This window comes from Zootermopsis nevadensis, unplaced genomic scaffold (assembly GCF_977971745.1).
Source record: "Zootermopsis nevadensis isolate Lab colony 2312 unplaced genomic scaffold, Znev_1.0 Znev_ptg000024l, whole genome shotgun sequence".
In the NCBI taxonomy this organism is placed as follows: Eukaryota; Metazoa; Arthropoda; class Insecta; order Blattodea; family Termopsidae; genus Zootermopsis; species Zootermopsis nevadensis.
In genome coordinates, this window is record NW_028259156.1 from 6,518,497 (window position 1) to 6,543,982 (window position 25,486).

General features: G+C 35.8%; 1 protein-coding gene and 1 pseudogene across 2 annotated transcripts in view; both read left to right on the forward strand.

Moving 5' to 3' along the window:
* Positions 1 to 1,137: 1,137 nt before the first annotated feature.
* LOC110833237 (ankyrin repeat and LEM domain-containing protein 2 homolog) lies at positions 1,138 to 17,237 on the forward strand. The gene is given in 10 exon segments (XM_087355160.1): positions 1,138 to 1,382; positions 2,129 to 2,466; positions 4,238 to 4,549; positions 5,521 to 5,673; positions 6,566 to 6,786; positions 8,934 to 10,048; positions 11,032 to 11,202; positions 14,333 to 14,462; positions 14,903 to 15,034; positions 15,969 to 17,237. Coding segments are annotated over 10 exon segments (2,811 nt in total). The 5' UTR covers positions 1,138 to 1,333; the 3' UTR covers positions 16,159 to 17,237.
* A 4,648-nt stretch (positions 17,238 to 21,885) lies between these two features.
* The window catches only part of LOC110833085 (uncharacterized), a 45,404-nt pseudogene continuing 41,803 nt past the window's right edge, over positions 21,886 to 25,486 (forward strand). The window contains exons 1-2 of the transcript XR_015536960.1: positions 21,886 to 23,715; positions 24,210 to 24,332. The product of XR_015536960.1 is annotated as an uncharacterized LOC110833085 (transcript). The remainder of the gene's footprint in view (positions 23,716 to 24,209; positions 24,333 to 25,486) is intronic.

Sequence of the window (25,486 nt, forward strand, 5' to 3'; positions counted from 1 at the left end):
TATACATTATAAAACAGAATCAAATTTTAAATGAAACAAAATGTATAGAAATCGTTTATTTAATAATTACAGACAGTAGAACTGAGCTGTCAAAATACTGTAGTGTCCCGTTTTCTCACTAGGATGCATAAGAAATTACTGAGAATCACTGTGATCTAACTCTAAATTGCGCTGAGCTGTCAAAATAGAGTACCGTGTTCTCGCTAGGCAGCATAAAAAATTAAGAATCACTGTGATCACTGTTTAGTGAGCACTTTAACCACTGCAGTGATCGTGATTTTCTGATCACAGTGAATAAATGACAGGTCACTGCTTATCACTCATCACTAATTGATATATTATCATTATTATATTGTACATCTATATATTTAGTTTTACAGCCACGGTGGTCTAGCGGTTAGAACGCTGCCCTTGTAATCCTGGGGTCTCGGGTTCGATTCCCGGCGGTGCCCGAATTTATAACTTGTGTTGGGCAAGGCCGTGGTCTAGGCAACATGGAGTTTTCCTCCGGGGGCTTCCCCGGTTTCTCGGTGGCATCCTAACAATTACTCCATTCACACACAGAAGAAGACAATGGCAAACCACTTTTGCATCATCTGCCAAGAACGTATGTGAACAGGTCCAAGTCCGAGAAAAGTATGGAAGGATCCTGTTCATATGGACCAGTCGTCAGACAGAACACTAAATAAAAAATATTTAGTTTATTGTTTGTTTGTTTTTGTATTGTTATGTTTATTGTTAGTGCTTGGCTGTTATTGGCCTCTTTTGGATGTTGCCAAGCACTCTAATAAATGAAATGAATTGAATTATTATTATTATTATCTACCAACAAACCCATACAGCACTAAAACCCAAGACCAACAATGCTGCTCACTGCTGTGAGCACATCATATATACAATTAATTCACTCCTTCACACTTTTATAAGCTCCTGTACTTAATCCTCCATTAGCATATGAATGCCCAAGTACTGAACCAATTACACTCAAGCCGTGAGAACCTTAGATTTCATCAGGCATGATGTATATACTACCATAGATAATACCAGCATTCTACAGTCCGTGAGATGCCGTCTATCATCCCGAGGTTGGTAGGCCTCTGTGGTTGGTATTAGTGATTGCGTCATAACTGAAAAACAGTTGAATTCGAGTTTTATTAAGCTTCTGCTTTGATTTAACGTTTTCTTACCTGGACGCCTTTGAAGTTCTTCTTTTAAAAAGGGTTTTATGAAAGTTATATGTAGAGTAGGTTTTTATATTTAAACGCAACGTTTTATATGTGAAGGACGAACCAATTCTGTAACAAAAGTTTTGTGATCCTGATAATTTTGAAAAATGTATTACGGTGTAAATATACCTAGTGAAGCTGTCTTAGAATCTGATGGTAAGTAGTAAAATATAAACATAAATGAATATGCATTCGAAAGTTAGTTTTAAGATTTTGAATTGTAGACATAGTGTATTTACATTCCACGGATAATAATATAAGTACAGAACTTATATATGGACTTATGAATTTTAAATACAAGAACTAAACTACATAGCACAACAACCCAGAAGACAGAAATCTTCATACTCACGGCTGTGAAACCTCAAATCTTGCAACAAAACCTTATTTACATATAGATATACCTAAAGCTTAAGAATTGTCAACAGAGGTAAAATCATCTACAGAGTAGGAGTGAGTTAAGAGGTAATGCAGACTTGATTACTTTTATATCATGATTTAAACTCTTAATTGTATGTGGAAGATTATTGAATGACTTGATACCTGTATAATATACTCCTTTTTGGTATGTAGTGAGGTTAGGATTTGGCATTTGAAGGTCATATTTACATCTTATGTTTAAATTGTGTACATCTTTATTTCTTTGAAATTTGTCCAAGTTTTTCACCATAAATGATAGTAAGGAGAGTATTTATTCACTTGCAAATGAAAGTGTAGAAAATTTTCTAACTAATTTTCTACAAGAGCCTCTGCTTTTAAAACCTGTCATTATTTTAATTATTTTCTTTTTGATGTAAAATAGGTAATTACTGTCTGTTGAATTTCCATACAGTATCCACTCATTTCCATTGACAGATTTATGCAGCATTTGTATATATAAACATTTTTGCTTCATTTTTCAGACACTCTGCATGTCTATAATGACAAATCAGAAGCACTGAAAATTGTGAAGAAATACAAGGAAGCGAGGTTTAATTCGTTTAAGACAAGACAGGAGGCTGTGGAATTTGCTGTTCAAGGACCTAAAATTGTAGTTCCCATATCTGTGTTATCAGAAAATTTAGAAACCAGCAATCCTGTAATAGGAGAAAAACCAAGTCCTTTCAGAGCACCTAAATCACAGGATTTGGTTTGGCTCAGGAAACTGATAGAATGTGGTGACGCTCCTACATTCAGAAATACCATCTGGGATAATCCTCGGTACCTAGTGAGTAGTGGAGATACTCCAGCCATTCTTCAGGTATGCAGGTTGCTTTCTTGTAAGTAGTTTTGAAATGTATGTGTTAGTATTCTACATAGAATTCCTAACTCGGTCATCTCTGATTTTAATGCTCTTTTCATACACAAAAAATAAATCAGACTGTCCTACCAAAACATTCTGTGCAATAAAATGGTTTCACAACATTAAGAGTCAGCATCAGAAGAAGGGATTATGAAGTTAGGTGTTTCTTTTATTTTTATATGTGTAGTTGGGAGCCATCTATGAATGACTAAATGAAATCCAGGCTCTTGTATGGGTGATTATATACAGAAACCAAAGCTTGTTAAAAATTTTAAGTCCATAGGTTAAGACAGGGTTATGAAAACTGGCATGAGTAATATTTTTTCTTTTTCCTCTGTTATTTGTGTGTTCAAGATACAGGGTTTTTATTTTGTATTTGGATAATTATGTAAAAAACCAATTTAGCTTATGTATATATCACAGAGAACTTAAACAAAAATTATCTGGTGTTGATATTTCTCCAAGGTTTCGTTAATACATTCGAAAGTATGGGTTAGAATTGCATAAGAAAATAAAGAGAAGAAAAACTTGGTTATGCTATTGCAAGATTAGAGCATTTGTCAAGAAATCACCCGTATATCTAGTCTAGCAATAAGATGTTTCAGTCTTCTTGGCAAGAACTGCTATAAAATTAATGAAACTTCACCTTTTTCTGTAACAACCACGAGACCCAGCTATAATAATACATTTTTGCAACTGGTTTATCCAGACAATGAATGAAGATTCACTGACCCACAAGTATTGTTTTTTACTGACAAAGCCTGGTTTTACTTAATTGGACATATGAACACACAAAATAACTGATTCTGGTGCTCAAAATACCCTGGAGTCCTTCGTTATATTCTGCTTCAACATCCAGAAGTTGGTGTTTGGTGTGGAATAAGTGTATGGTGAATAATTGTCTCAGTTTTTCTTTTATGGATAGTCTTCACTCAGGAAGTTATGTTAATTAGATTTTGAAAAGGATTTTCCTTAAGTTAACAGAAAAAAAGAAAGTGTATGGTTACTTTTAGCAGGATTCAGTAAAGGTGAATACAACCGATAACTCTGTGGCCACAGTAACTGACATGTTTGGTGAAAAATGTATTAATGAAAGTTTATGACCAACTTGTTTCCCAGACCTCACACTGTGTGATTTTTATTTATGGGGTAGCTTGAAAGACAAAGTGCATAAGAAAATATTCAGGAAGCAATTTTCAAGATTTTCCCAGCAAGCAGCAGTGTGTGAACTGGAGTGTGCTTTGCTGTGCATTTTTATTAAAATAAAAGTCAATGTTGTTCTTTGACATTTATCTTGAGATCCAAATGTAAAACAGAGAAGAACATCCATGTTCTTCTTTGATTTCAACTCTTATGGGGATTTACCATTTTTTCTGGGTACTTTCAACCTTAATTCCACTGAGAACTACACTAACATGTGTCACAGTCTTTAATTTATATATTATTTATTTATTTTACGTTAGCTGTAATTTACTCTATAAACTTATAAATCATTATGCTTTGTTCTGCCTGACAGTCATATTGGTAATTTTTATATTATGGTAAAAGTGAATAATCTATTCATTATCAATAATGACCTGCAATTATAGAATATCGCTAGCAGAGAATTGTACATAATTGTCAGTTATTATTCATAAGTGATCTTTAATCTCTATTACTGCACATTTACATGACAAATGATCAAATTTAAATAATTTATTTACTGTTTCTTTGTCTTTTCCGGGTTTAGGAAGGCTCACGGTATAATGCAATGCATGTAGCAGCCAAGGCTTGTGACGCGCAAATATGTAATCTAATTCTACAGACAGTGAGCAATGTTGCATTTATTCAGTTGCTGTATGGAGATGATGATGCTGCCAACTGTGAGGACCGAGCTCGTATCTTGTTGGATCTTTACCTGAATACTCCTGATAAGGCCCTCAATGAGACTCCGATACATTTTGCAGTTAAATTGGGAGCTCTTTCAGTTGTAGATGTATTGGTGTCTTATCCACAATGTGATAGACATGCGAGGAATAAATATGGACAAACACCAAGAGATGCAAGTAACATGTATTTTCATTATCATATATACATCACAGTATTCTTCAGGAGTGAGTACTTGGTATAAAATATTTATGTTATTCTTTGTGCTTCAACTAAGAAGAATGTGATTGGTTGGGAATGTAGTATGATGGGAGAATCAAGAAATATGTACAAAGTTTTGTTTGGGAAACTGTAAGACAAGAGGTCAAGGCATGGGTGGAAGTTGGTCAAAAGTATTATTTGAAAAAGTGATGGCCCATCAAATTCCATGAAATGAGGGAATTTTTTGACTATTTGAATGACAGAAATTTTTAATGAAAAGTCCTCTACCTTGGAGTTAGTTGGTCCAAATTATTTCTCAGTTTGATAAAAAAGTGATCATATAATCCAGAAATTTAGTTCACACCCAGTATTATTGATTTTCATAAAAAATTAAATTGAGTATATCGTAAAGTATTTAGCACATTGACATTTTAAAATATTGTTTGTAAGAATTTGTGAAGGCCTTTCTTTTAGAGTTTTACCAAGAATCTCATTTACGTGCTTATAAACCTTTTTTTCTCTACACTTTGCATAAAGTGTTTAGAGATGTCAGTGATAATGAAATTATAAATACTGTACAGTGTATGATTCCATTTTAAGTTTAGAAATTTTATGTAATTGAATGTGATGCGACGATAATTATGAATTGTGAATAGATAAGAATCTGTCATGGCTTATGTCAGTTCCATGAAATTGCCTGGAGAGACTCACAAACAGAAAAATGACAATCCAGATAGTCATTAGACTGGTCAAGATTCAAACTAGTTAACCTCCCTAATACAAATGTGGAGTGCTGCCAGAGGACCAGTCTGCTTGCTGAGATGTAGCATTTTACATAGCTGAAACAATTAAAATAGTGTGGCTACTTCCTGTAATCCGTTATATGTACATAACGTTATTTCTATCTTACTTACCATACTCATGATTTCCCCCCCCCCCCCCCAGGTTATCTGCAGTTGTGTTTCCTCTCCAGATGAAAGTCTAAGGCAAAAACTGTCAAATTTACTGGATGATATGTTTTATGTTCCTGTACTTAGATCAGAGGATAATTCTGTACAGCCTACTGTTGGTGATCCATTCTCTCCTGCTTGCCCTCTGGTTGGTAATAAATTGTTTTTATACACGTATTCACTATGCAGGGTCCTGTCAAGAAATTTAAATTAGTCAGAGAATTCTCTCATATAAGAGCACGTAGTTGACAAAGTGTCAATTGCAAAGTGAAGCTGAGACAATTCAGGGTGTTCACAGGATGTCTGTAGATTCATTTCTAGCGGGAATGTTGGCAGTTACTTCTGTTACCATGTTTAGACCCCACACACTGCTTATTTGATGGATGCTAGGAGGTGTATATGTTCTGTCTCATGTGTTGTGTGTGTACTTCATATGTAACCAAAACTATCAAATATAACAGTTTGTAAAATCTTTTACTTAACGTGAAATGTTTTGTCACAATTTTTTTTTCGTCATCATATTGCCTATCACCGAAGAGTACAGATTAAATGTGTTCCTCTCAAAACACCTTGATTAAACCTTTTTTGAATTTTTTTGTAGATGTTCTGTTTTTATGTGCTTAATAGCTGTTTTCCATTATTTAATTGTATCTTGACTTTATTATATTTTGAATGCCTTCTGAATTTATTTTCTGTTATTTTTATTTGTCTTTGTGTTTCAGTTTTCAGTTCTATAGGAAATAATCTAGGGACTGTGTCCTTTTAGGTAGGGTGATCGCCATACACCACCTACTGTTGTCCCCTTGGTCCATTCTTGATCAAGGAGACTGGGCTCCATGAGCTGACAGTGCATATATATCTATACTACACCCACCCAATCACCAATCAAATCAACCTGTCAGTCTCTGGTGTTGGAGGCAGACACAGTCTGTGAAATGCAGAAAATTAACTTCATACAAACATGGCTCATCATCAGAGGAGACGTCATTCTATTAATTTACTGTTTGTTCTAAAATGTTTCTAAATTGTTTATTCATCAGGTATTAAAAGCTGATCCAGTTAATGGAAGAATGGAAATCCGGGCTTATGCAGGACCAATGAATCATGAAAAAGCAATCGTGTTCCGGAAGAAGTGGAAGACTCCTCCTCGGATGCCTTGGACTCCAAACCAGAATGCCTGCAGACAGGCATATACAGGAAGTCTGAGTTGTCATGCATTTAGACTGCTGGATGTTGAGAAGGGATTAGAAAGAGTTGGCAGGTGGGAGATACGGACGACTTCAAGCTTATTCCAAGTCATTCAGCTTATGTTTCTTTCACTTTGCTTTAGTGAGACACTGTTTGCCCAAATCTAAGTGTTTCTTGAAGTCAGAGCTTAAAATATAGAAATTATTTTACTCAACAAACAGTTATATTCTTATGTATTATAAGATAACATGCACCATGACCTGAGAAAGGGCAAGAGTATTTGGTGCCCCGTATGAACCTTTAGCCTTGCACTCCCAGTTAACCTCTAAAACCGAATATTGTGCATATGTAATTTCAAATGTACGAGGGTCGCTCATTAAGTAATGCCCCACATTTTTTTCCTCAGAACATATTTATTCAAGATGGCTCAAATTTAGTGACAATATAAATCAATGTTTCCTTTACACATACTATTTTTCCACATAGTCCCCATTAACTTGTACGGTTTTACGCCAGCGTGGAACAAGTGCATGCATGCCTTGCCGGTACCAGCTCTTGTCCTGTGCACGTAGCCATGTCCTCACTGCTTGAATCACGCTCTCGTCATCTTCAAATCTTGTTCCGCGGATAGCATCTTTAAGTGGCCCAAAGAGATGGAAGTCGGAGGGTGCCAGATCTGGACTGTAGGGTGGATGGGGTAGCACCGTCCAACCCAATTTGGTGATTTCTTCCCGGGTTCTCAGACTTGTGTGAGGGCGTGCATTGTCGTGCAGGAGCAAAATTTCTGCTGGATGCTTGTGAGGCCGAACTCGTCGAAAACGCTTCTTGAGGGTTTTCAGGGTCCTGATGTACGCGTCTGAATTGATGGTCGCACCTCTTGGCATCACATCCACAAGAATGACCCCATCACTGTCCCAAAAGACAGTCATCATGACTTTTCCGGCGGAGGGAGTTGTCTTGAATTTCTTCTTTCTCGGTGATTGAGGATGATGCCACTCCATTGACTGCCTTTTTGTCTCTGGCTCAAAGTGGTGTATCCAGGTTTCGTCACCTGTAATGATCCGGGACAGAAAGACCTCTCCCTCAGCATCAAAACGCTCCAACAATTCAGAAGAAATCGTTTTCCATTGAATCCTGTGGTCTGCTGTGAGACTTCGTGGAACCCATCTTGCGCACACCTTCGAATATGCGAGAGCCTGGATAATTGCAATCACACTTCCATTGCTGACTGAAAGCTGTTGGGCCAATTGTCGAGTTGTGATGCGCCGATCCTCACGAATAATGGCATCCGCGTGGTTCAACATGTCTGGAGTGGTGGCTGTGGCAGGACGCCCAGAGCGCGGCAGATCACGGAGCTCGGTTTCTTCACTTCCTGAAGCTTTAACTCTCTTAGCCCAGCGACCAACGGTGCTCCTATCGACTGCACAGCTTCCATACACAGCACACAAACGTTTATGAATGTTCACCACCGTTTCTTTTTCAGCAACAAGGAATTCAATTACAGCTCGTTGCTTGTAACGAGAGTCGTTCACAGACGCCATTTTAACAGTTCACTACAGCTCCGCTATCGGTTGGAATCATTTGAAACTCCGTACACGAACGCGGGAAACATCAAATCTCAAGCATGTAAAAGTACACTTTTCTATCTTCATTATTGGCTGAGAAAAAAAATGTGGGGCATTACTTAATGAGCGACCCTCGTAGTTTAGATTATGAAGCAAAATGATATGTTACTGTTACTGAATGTATACATTTTAAAATTTAGAACCTCACGAGGCAGTCTGTTTGACAGGAAAATGCTGACTCCACTACTCACACATCAGCCAATCATAAGTAATATCAAGCATTATTGATGGTAAATTACAAAGCCATTTATTCGTTCCTTCCATTTTATCTTTCTGTATTTAGATGTGTGTTTTATTCTACTTTATGCTGTTTCTCTGCCTCTTGTTATTCATTCAGTTTTGTTGACAGTGTTCCTCAGTTTTTCCATATAAAAATAATGGGATGCAAGAAAATGTTTTTATTGTTTTCACATGAAATAATATTAGTATATTTGTTTTAGTAGTAGAATGGTGTCCTGCTCAAACAGTTTCAGTTAGTAGCTTGATGTTATTGGCCAAAGAAAATTTTGACCATGAAACATAATGCAAAGGAAGAAAATATCTGCTTTACTTTGCTCGAAAGTATAATATATTTGGTGCCTGTGATTTCTTACAGGGACCTGGCTCAGGAATTCAGGGTTAGTCAGAATTAATATTGGCCATTTCTTGATACATTTACAAATTTAGCCTCTGAGGATGGGCTTCAGAAACTTGAGGCTTATCTCAAGAACAGATTTCAGGAGGCTGCACAGAAACCATATTCAACCAAGGAGTGTTATGATAGTTCAGAATGTGTAGTGAATGGTTGTGTATCATCTTTAACAGAGTACAGTGAAAATCAGTCAATTTATGATGAGATTAGTCCAGTGTCAAATCTGTGCCATGCTTTTAAAGCGTGCAGTCTGTCTGACACCAGTCCAGTTAAACCACTAGTAGAGAATGCGTTTAAGACGAAATCAAATGCGTACAGTCATCGAAAAGTGGATGCAAATGCTGGCATGAAAGATGAAACTCTGTTGAATCCAGGTCTTAGCCCATTCTTATGTGTAGAAAAATCTTGTCATGTGTTCGCTAAACGAATGTTTGATGGACTAGCGGTTGTTGGTCGTAGTGTACGGGTTAGTGATTCAGTGCCTGACATGCTTCATCCAGAAATTTGGCATCTGTAAGATCTTGTCAGCAGTTTTAAAGACGATGCCAGATTCGTATCTGTCGATTTTAATCTCGTTCACTCTCGAATCGCCGTAATCGTAGCAGCAAAGCTTATTGAGCTTACAAGTGATGAACTGGAATTTGTCGTGTCTGGTCTTCAATCTACTGTTTCCCCATTGTCATGTTCTTATTCAGATGAAGAGGATGATGTGAGCATATGTTACCGTGATGCACATGCATATGCTGAACACCAAAGAAAAACCAATTGTGAACGTAATCAGGTAAAATGTATTGCCGAGTATATTCTTTGCGCCTTAGAAATAGAACAAAATGATAAAGACACAGACAAAACCAGTGGTGCTAAGAAAGATATCCATGTCCGAACAGAAGAAGAGTGTATGAGGATTTGGTCTGATGCTTCACAGTGCTTATGCTTCAGACAAAATCATAATTTTATGATAAATGCTAGGAAAGGTTGGTCCTTCAAGAGAAATCATGTGCGGTCTACATCTGACAAAGCTAACACACAATCTTCATCAGATGGAATTACAAGACGACTTACATTTGTAGAAGATAATGGTGAGTTTTTGACACATGCATATTTGTTACGTTGTTTGCATAAAATATGTGTCATGGTGTGTTGGTCTGTAGAATTTCATTTTATTTATTATTTGTAGAAATTATATTAGTTTATGTAATGTACCTTTATTCCACCTTAAAAATGTAGTGATTCTCGGGGATTAACAAAGCACTGAAAATAAATATATATCCATCACCATTTCAGTTCCATCTAGTGATAATTCTTCATTATTTGAACCTCTGAACTAAAGTAAGTAAATGCTGAATGTGACTAAAAATTGTTTATGTATGTATTTATTTATTTATTTGTGGTTTATTTAATGATACTGTCAGTAGTTCAGATTACTTAGCATAAAATGATGAGATGAGTAATGAATAATGAATTTGAAAGGATATGGAAGAAGGTGGACATGGTCTGATCCCAGAATTTGCAGGGAAGACCTGAGTAAAACCATGAAAAACCTTAGGATAACTAGTCTCCAGGCTAAGATTTAAATCATATGCCCCAAATATGAAGCAGGAGAATTACAGATTTTTTGTTGGAATCAGTTCATGTGATGTAGGTTGAAGTCTTTGACACTCCCAAATGTAACTGAGCGACCTTTGTAACAAATCAAATTTTTGTCCATTCACGCCTATACTCGTTGCATATGCTGGTCTCTTTCTTGAAAACATAAGTCCTAGTGTTAGGGTTTCCAGTGACTGGAGTTTGAAGAATCAATTTGTTCTTGAAAAATCATACAAGTTTAGAATGTCTAAAGAGAGATTTTTAGCAGTACGAATATTTTACTTCTGTAGATGGTGCTGTGAAGACTGTAAATACCATTGAATTCTATTCTTCTTCTGTGACACTCAGGGGATTTTAGACAACATAATTACTGTTACAATTGATCTCCTTCCTCATGTTCATTGTTGTTGATCCTATTAGCATATTGTACATTATAATAAATAATGAAGCTAATTAATTATGTACTTTCCACTAGATTCTGACCAGCAGTGTGATAGTACAAGAATTAGTGAGATGGAAGGTCCCATTCATGAAACACACTGTAATCTGAAAGTGAGCAGCTTTAAAAAGAGACAGACATGTAATTCAGAAACTAATAAGTTACATAAAATGACATACATGTCATCAGGTGGTGAGTTTTCAGAAGGTAAGATTTCTGATCTGTGTTTTTGTGTACATGTCATTTTAAAATGGAAATTTATGCTAATATAAGTGCTGGAGACTGAATATTGTATGGTGCAGCATTTCTCAACCTGTGGTACACGTACCACTGGTGGTATGCGAACTAAGTAAGAAAAGCAGAAGATAATATTAACATAAATAAGATTTCCCTGAACGAATTTGGCTAGTGGTACATTTAGTGTGTTAAATTAGAATTAGTAGTATGCCAGTGAAAAAGGGTGATGACCCCTGGTTTAGTGGAATACGGGGCTAGTCTAAATGATGTTCACGATATGAAAGAAATAATACGTTCAATGAAATTCAGATGCACAAAATTGGTACCAATGGAAAGAGAAACTCTCCAAGTTTTGTTTCACTACATCAGAGGTGTTCAATACGAGCCCCCTTGGTAACTCGGCACACATTTAGCCTGTACTCGAGTTCCTCCCAGACACGCAGGATGTCATGATCAATTGCTGTAATGGCTGCTGGCAAGGTCTGTGGTCAGGGTGGCACGAAGACTATCTTTGATGAACTACAGAAAATAATCACAGTTCGTCAGGTCCGGTGAATGTGGAAATCCAGGACACAAAAGGCTCCTCTGCCTTCGATGGCAGTAATTTTCTGTCATATCGCCCCTGGCGGCGAACAGTGTTACTATGCGGCCGCGAAGTATACCAACATAAACTTGGAGAGTTTCTCTTTCCATCAGTACCAATTTTGTGCATTTTAATTTCATTAAACGTGAGTAACGTGTTTCAAATCGGGAACATCATTTAGACTAGCCCTGTATAAAGACCTGAAGGGACTAGTTGTAATGTACAGAAAGTAGGGGTTCTGACAAACACGTAAAATTGATCCCCTAAATTTGGGAGGGAATTAATAATAGAAATCATGCACAGATCAGAAACATGTTCCATTAATTTTTGGTTTCCTCTAAAGCATGAGGCTTTAATTATAGAGAAGATTCATTTCTGTATTTAAATAATGGAAATGTTATAAATCCAGTGCTGTGTTCTATGACTTAAATTTTATACATTGCAGCCCTGTTACAGATAAGGATTTGAACACATGGACAACCAGGAAAATTATCTCCATCTACAAAATTTATGACCAGAAAATTCTGAAATTTATTTGGAATTATAGTAGTGCAGTATCGTGAATAAAGAATATTTTTCATTTGGCACTGTTGAGTGATAACAAGAATATTGCAAATATTTAATATAATAATTTCATAAAATTTGCCATGTTTGTTGATGTAATATGAAACTCAGTTTACACCTGTTACTGTCCATACAATTTCAGATATATGTGGTGTCAATATTCTCAGAAAATATGTGGTCCTCATTTCATAATAGTACAGAGAAACTAAGTGTCATTATTTTTCTCCCTGTCTATGCCCATATGATGTAAAGCATGGATTATCAACCTTTGAAGACCCTGGAACTACATTTATCCTTTCTTATTGACATACATATTGTAACTGACAACAATTTTAACTTTCATGTTAGTTTATTGGAAATTATACTAACACCAACAGTTCCACATATTAAATAATTGTATTTATAAATTTGTTGATGTTGGTTTTCTTAATCACTTAAAATTAGTGAGATTTTAGGTTCATATGGCAGTGAGTATGAAGATTCCTGTCTTCTGGGTTGTTGCACCGTGTATAGTCTGGTAGAAGTTTACAGGCATTTCAGAAGTATTTTCTACCTCCATCATCGCACCTCTGGAATGTTAGTAAACTTCTACCAGACTACATGGAGCAACAACCCAGAAGACAGGAATCTTCACACAGGAAAAATTAATTTATCATGATACATTATTAAAAAATGTGGGCAGGGCACAGATACCAGGTTGGGAAAACCTGTTGTAGATCATCCAGAGTTAAGAGAATAGATTAAGGGGTATGGTGCTGAAGCAAGAAAGGGCTCCTCCTCTGTGGATTTGGCAGGGGAGGAATAAGGAAGACAGTGTGCTACATAATTAAATACTGTAACTGGATACAGTTTGAAGCGCAAAGGAACTTCCTTGAAGATGTTAAACTGATGTGTGTTATTCGACAGTTTCCTTCATCTGTAAATTTAAAACACCCATGTTTCAGAAGCTAGCTCTGCTTTCATCATTAGGTGAAACTGTTAGGTTGTATATATCAAATCTAAAACTTCTTGACAATGGTGAAGAGTAATTTGAATAAAATATTTCCTTGGATATTATCCATCGTCTAGTAAATATAGACGATGGATAATATCCAAGGAAATTTTTATTCAATTGTTAGGTTGTATAGTTTTAAATTTTTTTTTTCTAATTTATAGATGAAAGATAATGTACACTGTTGTGTCAGTTTAATGATGCATCTTCATCAAAAACCTTTATACTTCTCTTGAATGTATTTCCATGTATTTATGATGATGTGCATGATCTTGTGTATTTGGTAGCCTACATTTTTCATGATATATCATGCTCATAGCGCCTCATACTTCAGAGGCCTGGGTTCATTTCCAGGGCATTGTCGCAAAGTAACAGTGAGACATGTTTTTCTCTGAGTTCTTTGGTTTACTCTGGCAATTACCTCTGACCCAGGACTTTACTGGACTCAGAAGTGAAGACATTACACTTTTAACTGGTCAGAATATTTATTTATTATGTAGCATTGGCTGATGAATGTATTTCTATTACTAGTTTACAAATTTGATGTAACTTGTAAGATTTGAGGTTTTCACAGCTGTGAGTATGAAGCTTTCTGCCATCTGGGTTGTTCTGCTGTGTAGTCTGGTCGATGGATACCAACATTTCAGAGGTCATACTGCCTCCATCATCAGGGGATGACGGAGGCAATATGAACTCTGAAACGTTTGTTAACATCGACCAGACTACACAGCGCAACAACCCAGAAGACAGAAATCTTCTTGAAGTAGCTTATTTGCACACCAACATATTCATTCATGTGTAATTTCAAATGCTATGTGTTGATAAATTTTGTTTTAATATTAGTTCTTTGTGTGAATTTGGAAGATGATTATAGACCATAGACCATATAATTTTATGAAATGTATAGATGGTAGCCTCTAACAGATCATGTCTTATGCATGTGAGTTTTATTTGTATTCCAGATGATGATGAATATTTCACACCACCATCAACACCTGAGAAACTCAGCAGAAATGAAGTACATTCATACTGCGATGATGATGACGCTGAAATGTTAACACCAGACGAATGGCCAGATGTTTTTATACAAGGGTAAATACTGAATGTCACATGAAGCAAAGAGTAGAATACTTTGTCTACCCACTACTACTGCTACATTTATTTAACCAAAATGTTGGGGAAAGTTTTTTTGCCAGCTGCATAGAATTCATATTTGCCTGGTCAGCAGTTCGTCGTTCATGAAATCTATATCTGACAGTGAAGTACCCAAACACACTAATTGTTACCTAATTTTTGTAGACAGTAAATTTTTAATCACTTAAAGTGGTAATGATTGCAAGAAGCTGTATTTTGTTGTTTCCTCATCTTGTAATTTTCAAACGCCTGTGCTGCCATGTAGTCTTATATGTTTTTAGCAACATTTAGATCTAATGATGAAAAATCTGTAACCACCTTAAAGAGTGCCCAGAATCACAACCCAGAATACTAAGTATATGAGCACAAAATAGTCTTATTTAATTTTTTTTTTCTAGTGACTCACCTACCAAGTTGGATGCCACTGTAATGCAGGCATTGGATGGCTTAAATATAGACCCTATAGAATATCCTAACATTTATAGATGGCGACATTTGGTTTTGCTGTACTCTGAAAGTGTGAGAGCCATGTAAGTAATGTGTCTAATGTAAATAAAAGTAGTCAGTAATAAATCAAAATTACATTTACGATAATTCCAACTTTTATTTTCTGACCATGGTTCCCAGAAAATTTAACATTCAATTTTTGTATGTACTGCATTTTTCATGGACAATCCATAGTACTCTATGTTGTATGAAGTGTACAAGTTCAATTTGTTGTCCATTGTTTGTATTTGTATTATCTTTGTACACAATCTTAATTAAATTAAAAAAGAATTATGAACACGTTCCTAGCCATCCATAGTATTTCATCTGTTTTCACTTTCAAACTAAATAGTAAATATCTCGTTTGGAATGTTCATGTGGAAATGGATTGTTAAATTGTGTAATTATGCTTACAATATAATGGTTTTAGCTTTAATAATATTTCTGTTATGTTCCACTTTGAAGTTTCTGATTGTTAAATTGATTTAAGATTTTTCTTGTATTTCGATAAACACAGAAAGTTTCGTAAAACTCCTTTTTGTCAGAGTAGAGTTTCTCGTATGTGCATATGGATAATAACAAGAAGACATGTATAAAGTGAAGCTTTCACGGCAACTGAAGTTGATGATAGACTCTCAGGTGGCTGAATGGTGAATGAACCATATTTTCTGCCAACATTTTGAGAGAAATCTCTGTTCTCATCCTTAGGGCTCAGAATTGTTACGCAGCAGCCTTGAGGATGAGAGCAGGGGTTGTTTTCGAAACGTTGGCAGAAGATATGGTCTATTCACCATTCAGCCACCTGACGCGGCTTGTAACCCGGGTCTTTCATCAACAAGAAGACATGTTTTTCAAATTTTAAACTAAATGTCTATGGAAAATAAAGTTGAATTACAAAGAAGTGGAAATGATGGACAGAGTTTGTCAATGGACATTAAGAAGGTAAAACATTTTAATTATATGTCTTGTAACTTTCAGATGGTCCAGTCCTCTTCCTTCGAGGCCTAAAGAAAGAACTAGAATGCTTCAGACACCTGTCACAGATTCTTCACAATACCAAAAAGGTATGCAGTCTTCCACTCCTCCACAGGCATGGCACAAAATTACAGGATCATATTCACCATTAAGTCATCAGCAGTTGGAAAGAAAAATACTTATTAATTTATAATAGTCTATATTTTATAATTAGAAATATGTTTATCTGTATCTAGATGTAGTAAATTCTGATGTATGTACTTATAAAGAATGGGATTGTTAAATTTGTATTATCAGATATTAGAACATTTTAATGCAATGGATAGTTTATTATGTAGGAAGCACATATGGGATATTTTCACATGATCTTAAAATTTTATGCAGGTAAGGAATAAAAGACTCTTAAAAGAATAAGAAGAAGAATTGATCAGTAAAGGAAGTCAGCAATAAGAGTATATCTTTAAAAAATTGCTCAAATAGAGATAATTCCAAATGTTCACAAATTAAACTTTAGGCTTCTTGGACGTAGGACCCAGTGATTCATTCACCTTTTTTGTCTCAGTTTACTGTATAATTTTTATTGTCATTATATTATAATCAATAATGACCTGCAATTATAGAATATCGCTAGCAGAGAATTGTACATAATTGTCAGTTATTATTCATAAGTGATATTTAATCACTATTACTGCACATTTACATGACAAATGATCAAATTTAAATAATTTATTTACTCATTTACGTGCATATAAACCTTTTTTTCTCTACACTTTGCATAAAGTGTTTAGAGATGTCAGTGATAATGAAATTATAAATACTGTACAGTATATGATTCCATTTTAAAGTTTAGAAATTTTATATACTTAGGCATAGGTGGAAGTTGGTCAAAAGTGTTATATGAAAAAGTGATGGCCCATCAAATTCCATGAAATGAGGGAATTTTTTGAGTATTTGAATGACTCCAGGGTATTTTGAGCACCAGAATCAGTTATTTTGTGTGTTCATATGTCCAATTAAGTAAAACCAGGCTTTGTCAGTAAAAAACAATACTTGTGAGTCAGTGAATCTTCATTCATTGTCTGGATAAACCAGTTGCAAAAATATATTATTATAGCTGGGTCTCGTGGTTGTTACAGGAAAAGGTGAAGTTTCATTAATTTTATAGCAGTTCTTGCCAAGAAGACTGAAACATCTTATTGCTAGACTAGATATACGGGTGATTTCTTGACAAATGCTCTAATCTTGCAATAGTATAATCAAGTTTCTCTTCTCTTTATTTTCTTATGCAATTCTAACCCATACTTTTGAATGTATTTATGTAACCTTGGAGAAATATCAACACCAGATAATTTTTGTTTACGTTCTCTGTGATACATACATAAGCTAAATTGGTTTTTTACATAATTATCCAAATACAAAATAAAAACCCTTTATCTTGAACACACAAATAACAGAGGAAAAAAAAACATTACTCATGCCAGTTTTCATAACCCTATCTTAACTCATGGACTTACATTTTTTAACAAGCTTTGGTTTCTGTATATAATCACCCATACAAGAGCCTGGATTTCATTTAGTCATTCATAGATGGCTCCCAACTACACATATAAAAGTAAAAGAAACACCTAACTTCAAAATCCCTGTTTCTGATGCTGACTCTTAATGTTGTGAAACCATTTTATTGCACAGAATGTTTTGGTAGGGCAGTCTGATTTATTTTTTGTGTATGAAAGGGGCATTAAAATCAGAGATGCAACCGCCCTTCCGCAGACTGTTTTCTTCTCACTCTGGTTGCCACGGGATCAAGCCGAGTAGCGTGCCTGGTTTGCTTGCGGTTACAGCTTGATATAAATTCGGATAATGCGGAAGGATATAAGGACTAATAATTGGTGTAGGGTTTGTCGGCGAGCAAGATTGTCCGACTCTCAGGGATTATACGGGGACTGTGATAGTTGGAGAGGCCGTGCGCCAAGGACATGAAATCTGTGGGGATGATCAACTGCAGACCTCACCGAAGTCACCTTGGAGATGTTTCACCTTTTATTTCCTTTCGAGACACTGTAGTACAATACGTTATTCTGATTGTAGGGCAGCGCGATGATTCGGCTGTTGTATTTATAATTGTAAGAATCAAGCAGAAACCGTCTGCTTGCCTTGAAGAACCGAACTTTTTGAGAGCGCGTACCAACGCAATCTCGCTTTTTATATTCCCGCAAACTAACTGTTCTTGAATTTTGAATTGAATATGACAATCCGATTCGTCCCCCAAAAAATCACTTATGACGTCGGAAACGTGCCGAACAGCCACATTTGAATTCCATTGGTCCGAGTCGTAGTGAAGCAGCGGTTATCTGGCAACCGTCACTCTACACCTACAAGGGCGCCTCAGATGAACGGTCACTAGACAGAATGTCGGGGTAAGAGACTTTCACACGCCAGGATGGCGCCACTCTCTTTTCCAATGTGATACATTGGACAAAGCCAAAATTAATAAAATCACTCAAATTTTGATGAAGTGAGGTGTACCAAGTATCATCTAATCACACCTCCTTCGTTCATATAAACCAGATTAATATGCCAAAGCCTGGTTTACCCCTCATCTCAAGTTTCAGCCCGTTTGGGAATTGAACCATGGACCCGGACTGGCACAGAGATGACCGAGTTAAGAATTCTATGTAGATTATTAACACACACATTTCAAAACTACTTACAAGAAAGCAACCTGCATACCTGAAGAATGGTACCGAGGATTATCCCAGACGGTATTTCTGAATGTATAAGTGTCACCACATTCTATCACTTTTCTGAGCCAAACCAAATCCTGTGATTTAGGTGCTCTGAAAGGACTTGATTTTTCTCCTATTACAGGATTGCTGGTTTCTAAATTTTCTGATAATACAGATATGGGAACTAAAATTTCAGGTCCTTGAATTGAAAATTCCACAGCCTCCTGTCTTGTCTTAAACGATTTAAACCTCGCTTTCTTGTATTTCTTCATAATTTTCAGTGCATCAGATTCTAAGACAGCGTCACTAGGTATATTTACACCATAATACATTTCTTCAGAATTACCAGGATCACAAAATGTTTGTTTCATAATTGCTTCGTCCTTCACATATAAAATGTTGCGTTTAAATATAAAAACCTACTGTACATATAACTTTCATAAAACCCTTCTTAAAAGAAGAACTTCAAAGGCGTCAAGGAAGGAAGATATTAAATCAAAGCAGAAGCTTAATAAAACTCGAATTCTACTGTTTTTCAGTTATGATGCAATCTTTAATACCAACCACAGAAACATTTCAAAACATACACCATCACTCTTGAGGAGACAAAAGAGGCCCTGCAAATTGCTGGATCAGCTGTTTTTAATTTGAAAGACAAGTCAAATAAGAAACTAGCTACAGATAAGATCTCTAATATTGAAGACATATATACAGAGAACACAATTAACAAGTAAATGGTAGGCAAAATCAATGTCTCTGTTTCACCCTTACACATCAGTGTGATCCTGGAATCTCCAGGCCAGGCAATTAGCTCAGAACAAAGCATGTATGGTGAAGTGAGGCCTAGTGCTAAGATAAAAGGTGTATTGAAGAACTGTTTAAGAGACTGTTCATCATTAGGCTCTCAGTACCATGTAGTAATTATGGGAGGTGCCAATGACATTGCTAGAAATGAGACAAAGAATTGTATAAATACTATAAAGAGAACACTTGCTGCACTAACCAGTACGAATGTTGTGGTTTTTAATATACCAATTAGGCATGATTTAATAAAAGAACATGTCTTGGCCCTTGGAAAACTCGTCACCTTCATTTCTAACGGTTTGCCCTAAAGACTGATCATCCCACAGAAACGCCTGACTAAATTCTGAATTTTGTTTTACGTGAACTTCATTTGTGTAGGACTCCATTTTGAATATAACTTATATTATAATTTTTGTTTCAGAATTACTTCGTCCTTCACATACAAAATGTTGCGTTTAAATATATAAACCTACTGTACATATAACTTTCTTAAAAGATGTACTTCAAAGGAGTCAAGGAAGGAAGATATTATGTCAAAGCAGAAGCATAATAAAACTCGAATTCTACTGTTTTTCAGTTATGACGCAATTACTAATACCAACCACAGAGACCTACCAACCTCGGGATGATAGACGCCATTTCACGGACTGTCAAATGTTGGTACTATCTGTGGTAGTATATACATCATGCCTGATGAAAGTAAGGTTCTCACGGCTTGAGTGCAATTGGTTCAGTAATTGGGCATTCATATGCTAATGGAGGATTATTGTCACAAATAAAAACAAAGCTTCTTCTTCTATGACTCCAGCCTGTATTTGGTCCATGGCCTCAATTCTCCTCTTCCATTCGGTCCTCTGTTAGATCCGTGTGTCGGAGGCTGTGATTGAGGTTTCGATACATCTTCCTTTTTACGGTATAATGATAACCAAACACAGCAATAGAATAAACTCTGATTTCATATAGCACTATGTTTATCTTAATTTTGCTATATTGCAGACAGTTTCTGCTAGAAGTGCTGACACACTTATGTTTCTTTCCAGAAAATTGGATGTTAGTGTGGTTAAACATAAGAAACCTCAGTCTAGAGGAAAGAAATGTTCAGAGAATCCTCTGCTGTTATCCTCAGAAACATCACTGTCACACTTGAGCATGACCCCCATCATCTGGTAAAAACAGCAATACAGTTTCCTGACCAGTATCTGACTGTTTCTGTGCAGTCGCCACCTATCATTTGTGACAAGTGACTGTACAGTCACTGGCTACCAGAATGATTAGGTGACTGACTGGTACATGTGCCAGTACATTTTCTCTCCATTATACGTGAAATCAAATTTATTAAACAATATTAATTTTCTAAACAAGAAAGGCCAGAAACATTACACTTAGTAATACTGTTGTAATACAGATGATCCTGAACCAGTCTCATCTACTTCCTATCCTCAGAACATATGTCCATAAGATCCATTTTGATGCTTTCCTCTCACCCCTGCTCTGTCTTTAAATGCGTGGTTTCCATGACATTTCCCTACTAAAATTGTCTGATTTCTTGTGTTCCATCTAAGGTATATATCCAGCCTTTCAGATTTCACTATCCTAATAGAATTTGGTGGCCCTATGTAAATTGCAAGGTTTGTTGTGTAGTGTCCTTAATTGCTAATTTTTGTGATCATTTTATGTTCAAAAACTTGAATTTTGTGTTCTCACTCATGTCACCCAGAGTGCAAGTGTATCTTCATAAATTTCAAAATGATCTCTTAATAGTTGACTGTTATATATTATTCACTCAAAACTGAATTCTACTACAGATTAAGATAACACACAAGTTTTTGTGATAGCTAATAATCAAAATACTTCTTTTTATGAAGTTTGTGGTTGTCTTGTATTAGTATGCCATACCATACCGTTTGGCGCGCTAGTTCGAGTCTCGGTGGAGAAGAAATTTTCTCATGAGCTTTCGACCAGTGTATGGGTCCGGTGCCAATCCAGCATCCTGAGGAAATTGGGGAGCTACAATGAGTAGCGTAATCTGGTCAGGAAAGCTAGCAATGGCTGGGGGTTCGTCCTGCTGACCACACGTCACCCTATATTTGGTTGGATGATTGTTCACCTCTGCTTAGGCATGTGAACGCGAGGCCAGCAGGCAAGCTAGTCGCCTTTGGCTCTCTGGAACTGTTATGCCACGGATTTAATTTAATTTACTGTACTGTTTAACAAAAACTGAAGTGTTTCTTGGTACTGAAGCATTAATTTTTTTCATGGTGCTTTTTAAGGTTTTGAAATATTAGACTTTGCAGGTATGTTAGTAGTACATGTACATATGTTACATGTCAGTTGTTGTGAAATCAAAACAATTTGCCCAGTTTATAAGTTATTTTCCATTTTTTTTTTTTTAAATAGTTTAATTACGTTTCAGAGATCTCTCACTATACAGAGTTTGAAGACCATGCATTGAAAAGTGCTAGTGTTTTGCTCACATCATAAGTATACATCTTAAAACGTTACCAATTACTTCTTTTCACGTTTATTTTTTCAGTCTAACACCATCTGGTAATGTGTGATCCAATTTTTTGTGTCAGTACCATAAACCTGTAATAAACACATTCCTTTTATCGGACACCCTTTTAACTACGTAGGATGGGCGGACAATTGTGAACCTGGAATTATAAAGAATGTGGAACTGATAATATTTTTCCAGAATTTTAGGTGGAGAAAAAACCACAAAGATTTCAGACAAAATTGCTGCTCTACGGGCTTACAACTGAACCTAGCAATGACTCACCAAACTGACAAACACAAGCAGTGAATGTGGAGATACCTCTTCTTCAGCTCGACGTCCCCATCGGAACTCAAACTTTCAAGGATCGAGCTCAGGTATACGAACATGTTCTAGATACATTTGACGTATAAATTCCTAATGAAATTAGATAATAATCTGTTATTAAAATGTCATTCAATGTTTTCACATTTGTCTTAATGCCAGTGTAATTTTTAAATTAATATTAATACTAAATTAAAACAAGAGATAAAATTTCAACTTACTGATGATGAAATATGTTTCAACCCTTGAAAGGTCATCCTCAAAGGTGGCATCTGTTAATTTATTATAATGCAAGCAACTCAGGGTTTAAAAAGGTGGCCATGATTTACAAAAATACACAAATACACCACACTTCAAAGTGTACTTCAATAAAAATCATTGTTCTACGACCTCTGCTAAAATATAATATTGGTATAAGTAATCTCATGCTACAATATGGCTTGACAGAAACATGATGGATAATATTAAAATGGATCTTAGGTGGTGTGTGAGGGTATAGACTGTATTAAGCTGGCTCAGAATATGGTCTAATGGGAAACTTTGTATTCTTCGGTCCTCGTCTGAAGGTCAAGTACTTGAAGTGAGAGAAAATAAGAAGTGCCTTGTATCTAGTATCTGTCTCAGATAGCTTTAGTTTCTGCTGGAAAAGAAATGGGTTATTGCCCTTTGAATAAGGCAGTCTGTATTTTACATCTCTCTTATCTTACATTACCAGGTTCAGATACTTCCCTGCAAATTGGTGCAAGGTTTAAGTTGAGAAACTTATCATAAGATGAATAAACTGGCATTTAAAATTTGCGTATAAAACTTAAGCTTACTGTCTTAAACTTTTGATTTGCATTGCACATATTTCGACATGTGGCACAAAAACTATTTGCTTGTGGGAAAGGATATTCACAGTCAGCGGAAGGAATTACACAGATTGAGGGTAAGATTTCATGTTCACACGGCGACAGATACGAAGATTCCTGTCTTCTGGGATGTCGCGGCCTTCACTTCTTCACTGTATTCAATGGCGTGATCCGATGGGAAGATGTTTCCACAAATTTCGTATCTATTAATTCCAGACCGAAATTACATTGTTTGCCGAAATGTTGGTTAACATGAAACATTCAACACTCGCAGAGAAAACCTATGGACTAGTTTATTTCTCATATCTGTGCATTGTAAGGCAGAAACGTTATCGCTGACTGTAAAAGGACGCTCATAGCATTGACCGCGTTTATACAGACGTGTGAAGCACTATTAGTAGGATTGTTTCAAGCTAGTTTCCTATACAATCAGGATGTGTGATGAACAATTTTCATACCTTAAGAACATTCTGGAGTCTGCTGCAACAAGAGTGCCAAAAATTATATTGCACAGAGCTGAAGGAATATTTCCATCTCTGAAGGGTACCTCTGTGAGTATATAAAAAGAAACACAACTAATAGTTATATAAAAAGGTCTCAAGTCGTTATGTTGTAACGTGGTTGAAAATGATTCCCGTCTTGTGTTCATTATGTTATGGCAATCATGAGCATAACCGCTACACAGTTAACAGTGTGGAATTATCCTTCATAAATGAAAGAAGGTATGTATGTATCTATGGGGATGGAATGTGAGATGCTTGTGTAAGAGGATTGGCATCAATACTCCAGTAAATTTCTTGTTCCATCAACACAAGGTTAATGAATTTTCTTGCCACACATAACATTTAGGCAGTTTTTTATTTTCTGGAAATTTTTATGTGAAAAAGATTTGTGAGATACAATTTTATCCAGAATATACTCAGTATTAGCTTGAGGGCACCCCATATTCTATTTCAGAATATGGTATTGTAGATTCTCATCCAGTTTATACCTGCATTTATTGCATACCATCTCAAGGAATTATGTTTGACTCATAATTTTACAGCAGAATATTAATAAAATCAATATAGAAAATGATGTGGATGTTCTGAGTGAAGAATCTTTTGGCGTGACAAATGATGAGGTTTACACACCCTCAACTTTTCCCATAGTAAAGGATGAATGGAAGGTAAGTGTCCTTTTAACCAAGTTAATCCATATGACAATACAGAGTGAAAGTAAGCAAGGTAAACTAGCTTTAAAGTATCTATTGTCATGAGTGGTACGACTGTTCTCATGGCAAAGCATGCAGAGCTTAATTTGGGAATAATATACTCAATGTGTTTCTTCCAATTTAAGGTACTGTCGACTTGTAAGCCAAGGAATTTGTTTGTTTCAACTTCCACAATTAATTTTTCTTCAAAACCTATATTTAATCTAGGATATGTCTTGTGCTTAGTAACAAATTTTATGAAGTTTGTTTTTTCAAAATTTAGTGCCAGTTTGTTAGCTCTAAACCATTTGTTTATGTTGGCAAAGACATCATTCATGATATTTTCAAGATAGATCAATTCTTGGTGTGCAATAATGATACTTGTATCATCAGCAAAAAGAATGGGTTTGGATATAGAGTTCACAGTTGCCGGCAAGTCATTTATATATATGAGGAAAAGTAACGGCCCAAGAACTGAGCCTTGTGGCACTCCGTGATTTATGATACCCCATTCTGAATAGGTATTATGATTGGTATGGGGGCTTTCAATTTCTACTTTCTGCCTTCTATTATTTAGGTAGGATTTAAACCATTGTCTTGCTATACCTCGAATTCCATAAAATTTCAGTTTCATTAGTAATATTTCATGGTTTACACAATCAAATGCCTTGGCTAGGTCACAAGATATTCCACCCACATGCATTTTATTGTTAAGGGCACATACAATTTCATTTGTGAAACTAAATAGAGCCTTTTCTGTTGAGAGATTTTTTCTAAATCCAAATTGCTCCTCGACAAGGATGTTGTTTGAGTTAAGAAATGATTTACTCTCTTGCACATAACTTTCTCAAAAATTTTAGAAAATGTTGTCAGCAGTGAAATAGGTCTGTAGTTAGAGATGCAGGATTTTTCACCCTTTTTATATAGTGGTTTTACTTTTGAATATTTAAGTCTTTCAGGAAACATTCCTACAGCCATTGAATGATTACAGAGATAACTTAATGGAATACTTATATAATCTACACAAGATTTAAGTACTTTAGATGAAATTCCATCATAACCACATGAATTTTTTGACTTGAGAGAAGTTATTATACTTTTAATTTCATTTGGTGTGGTAGGAATAAGAT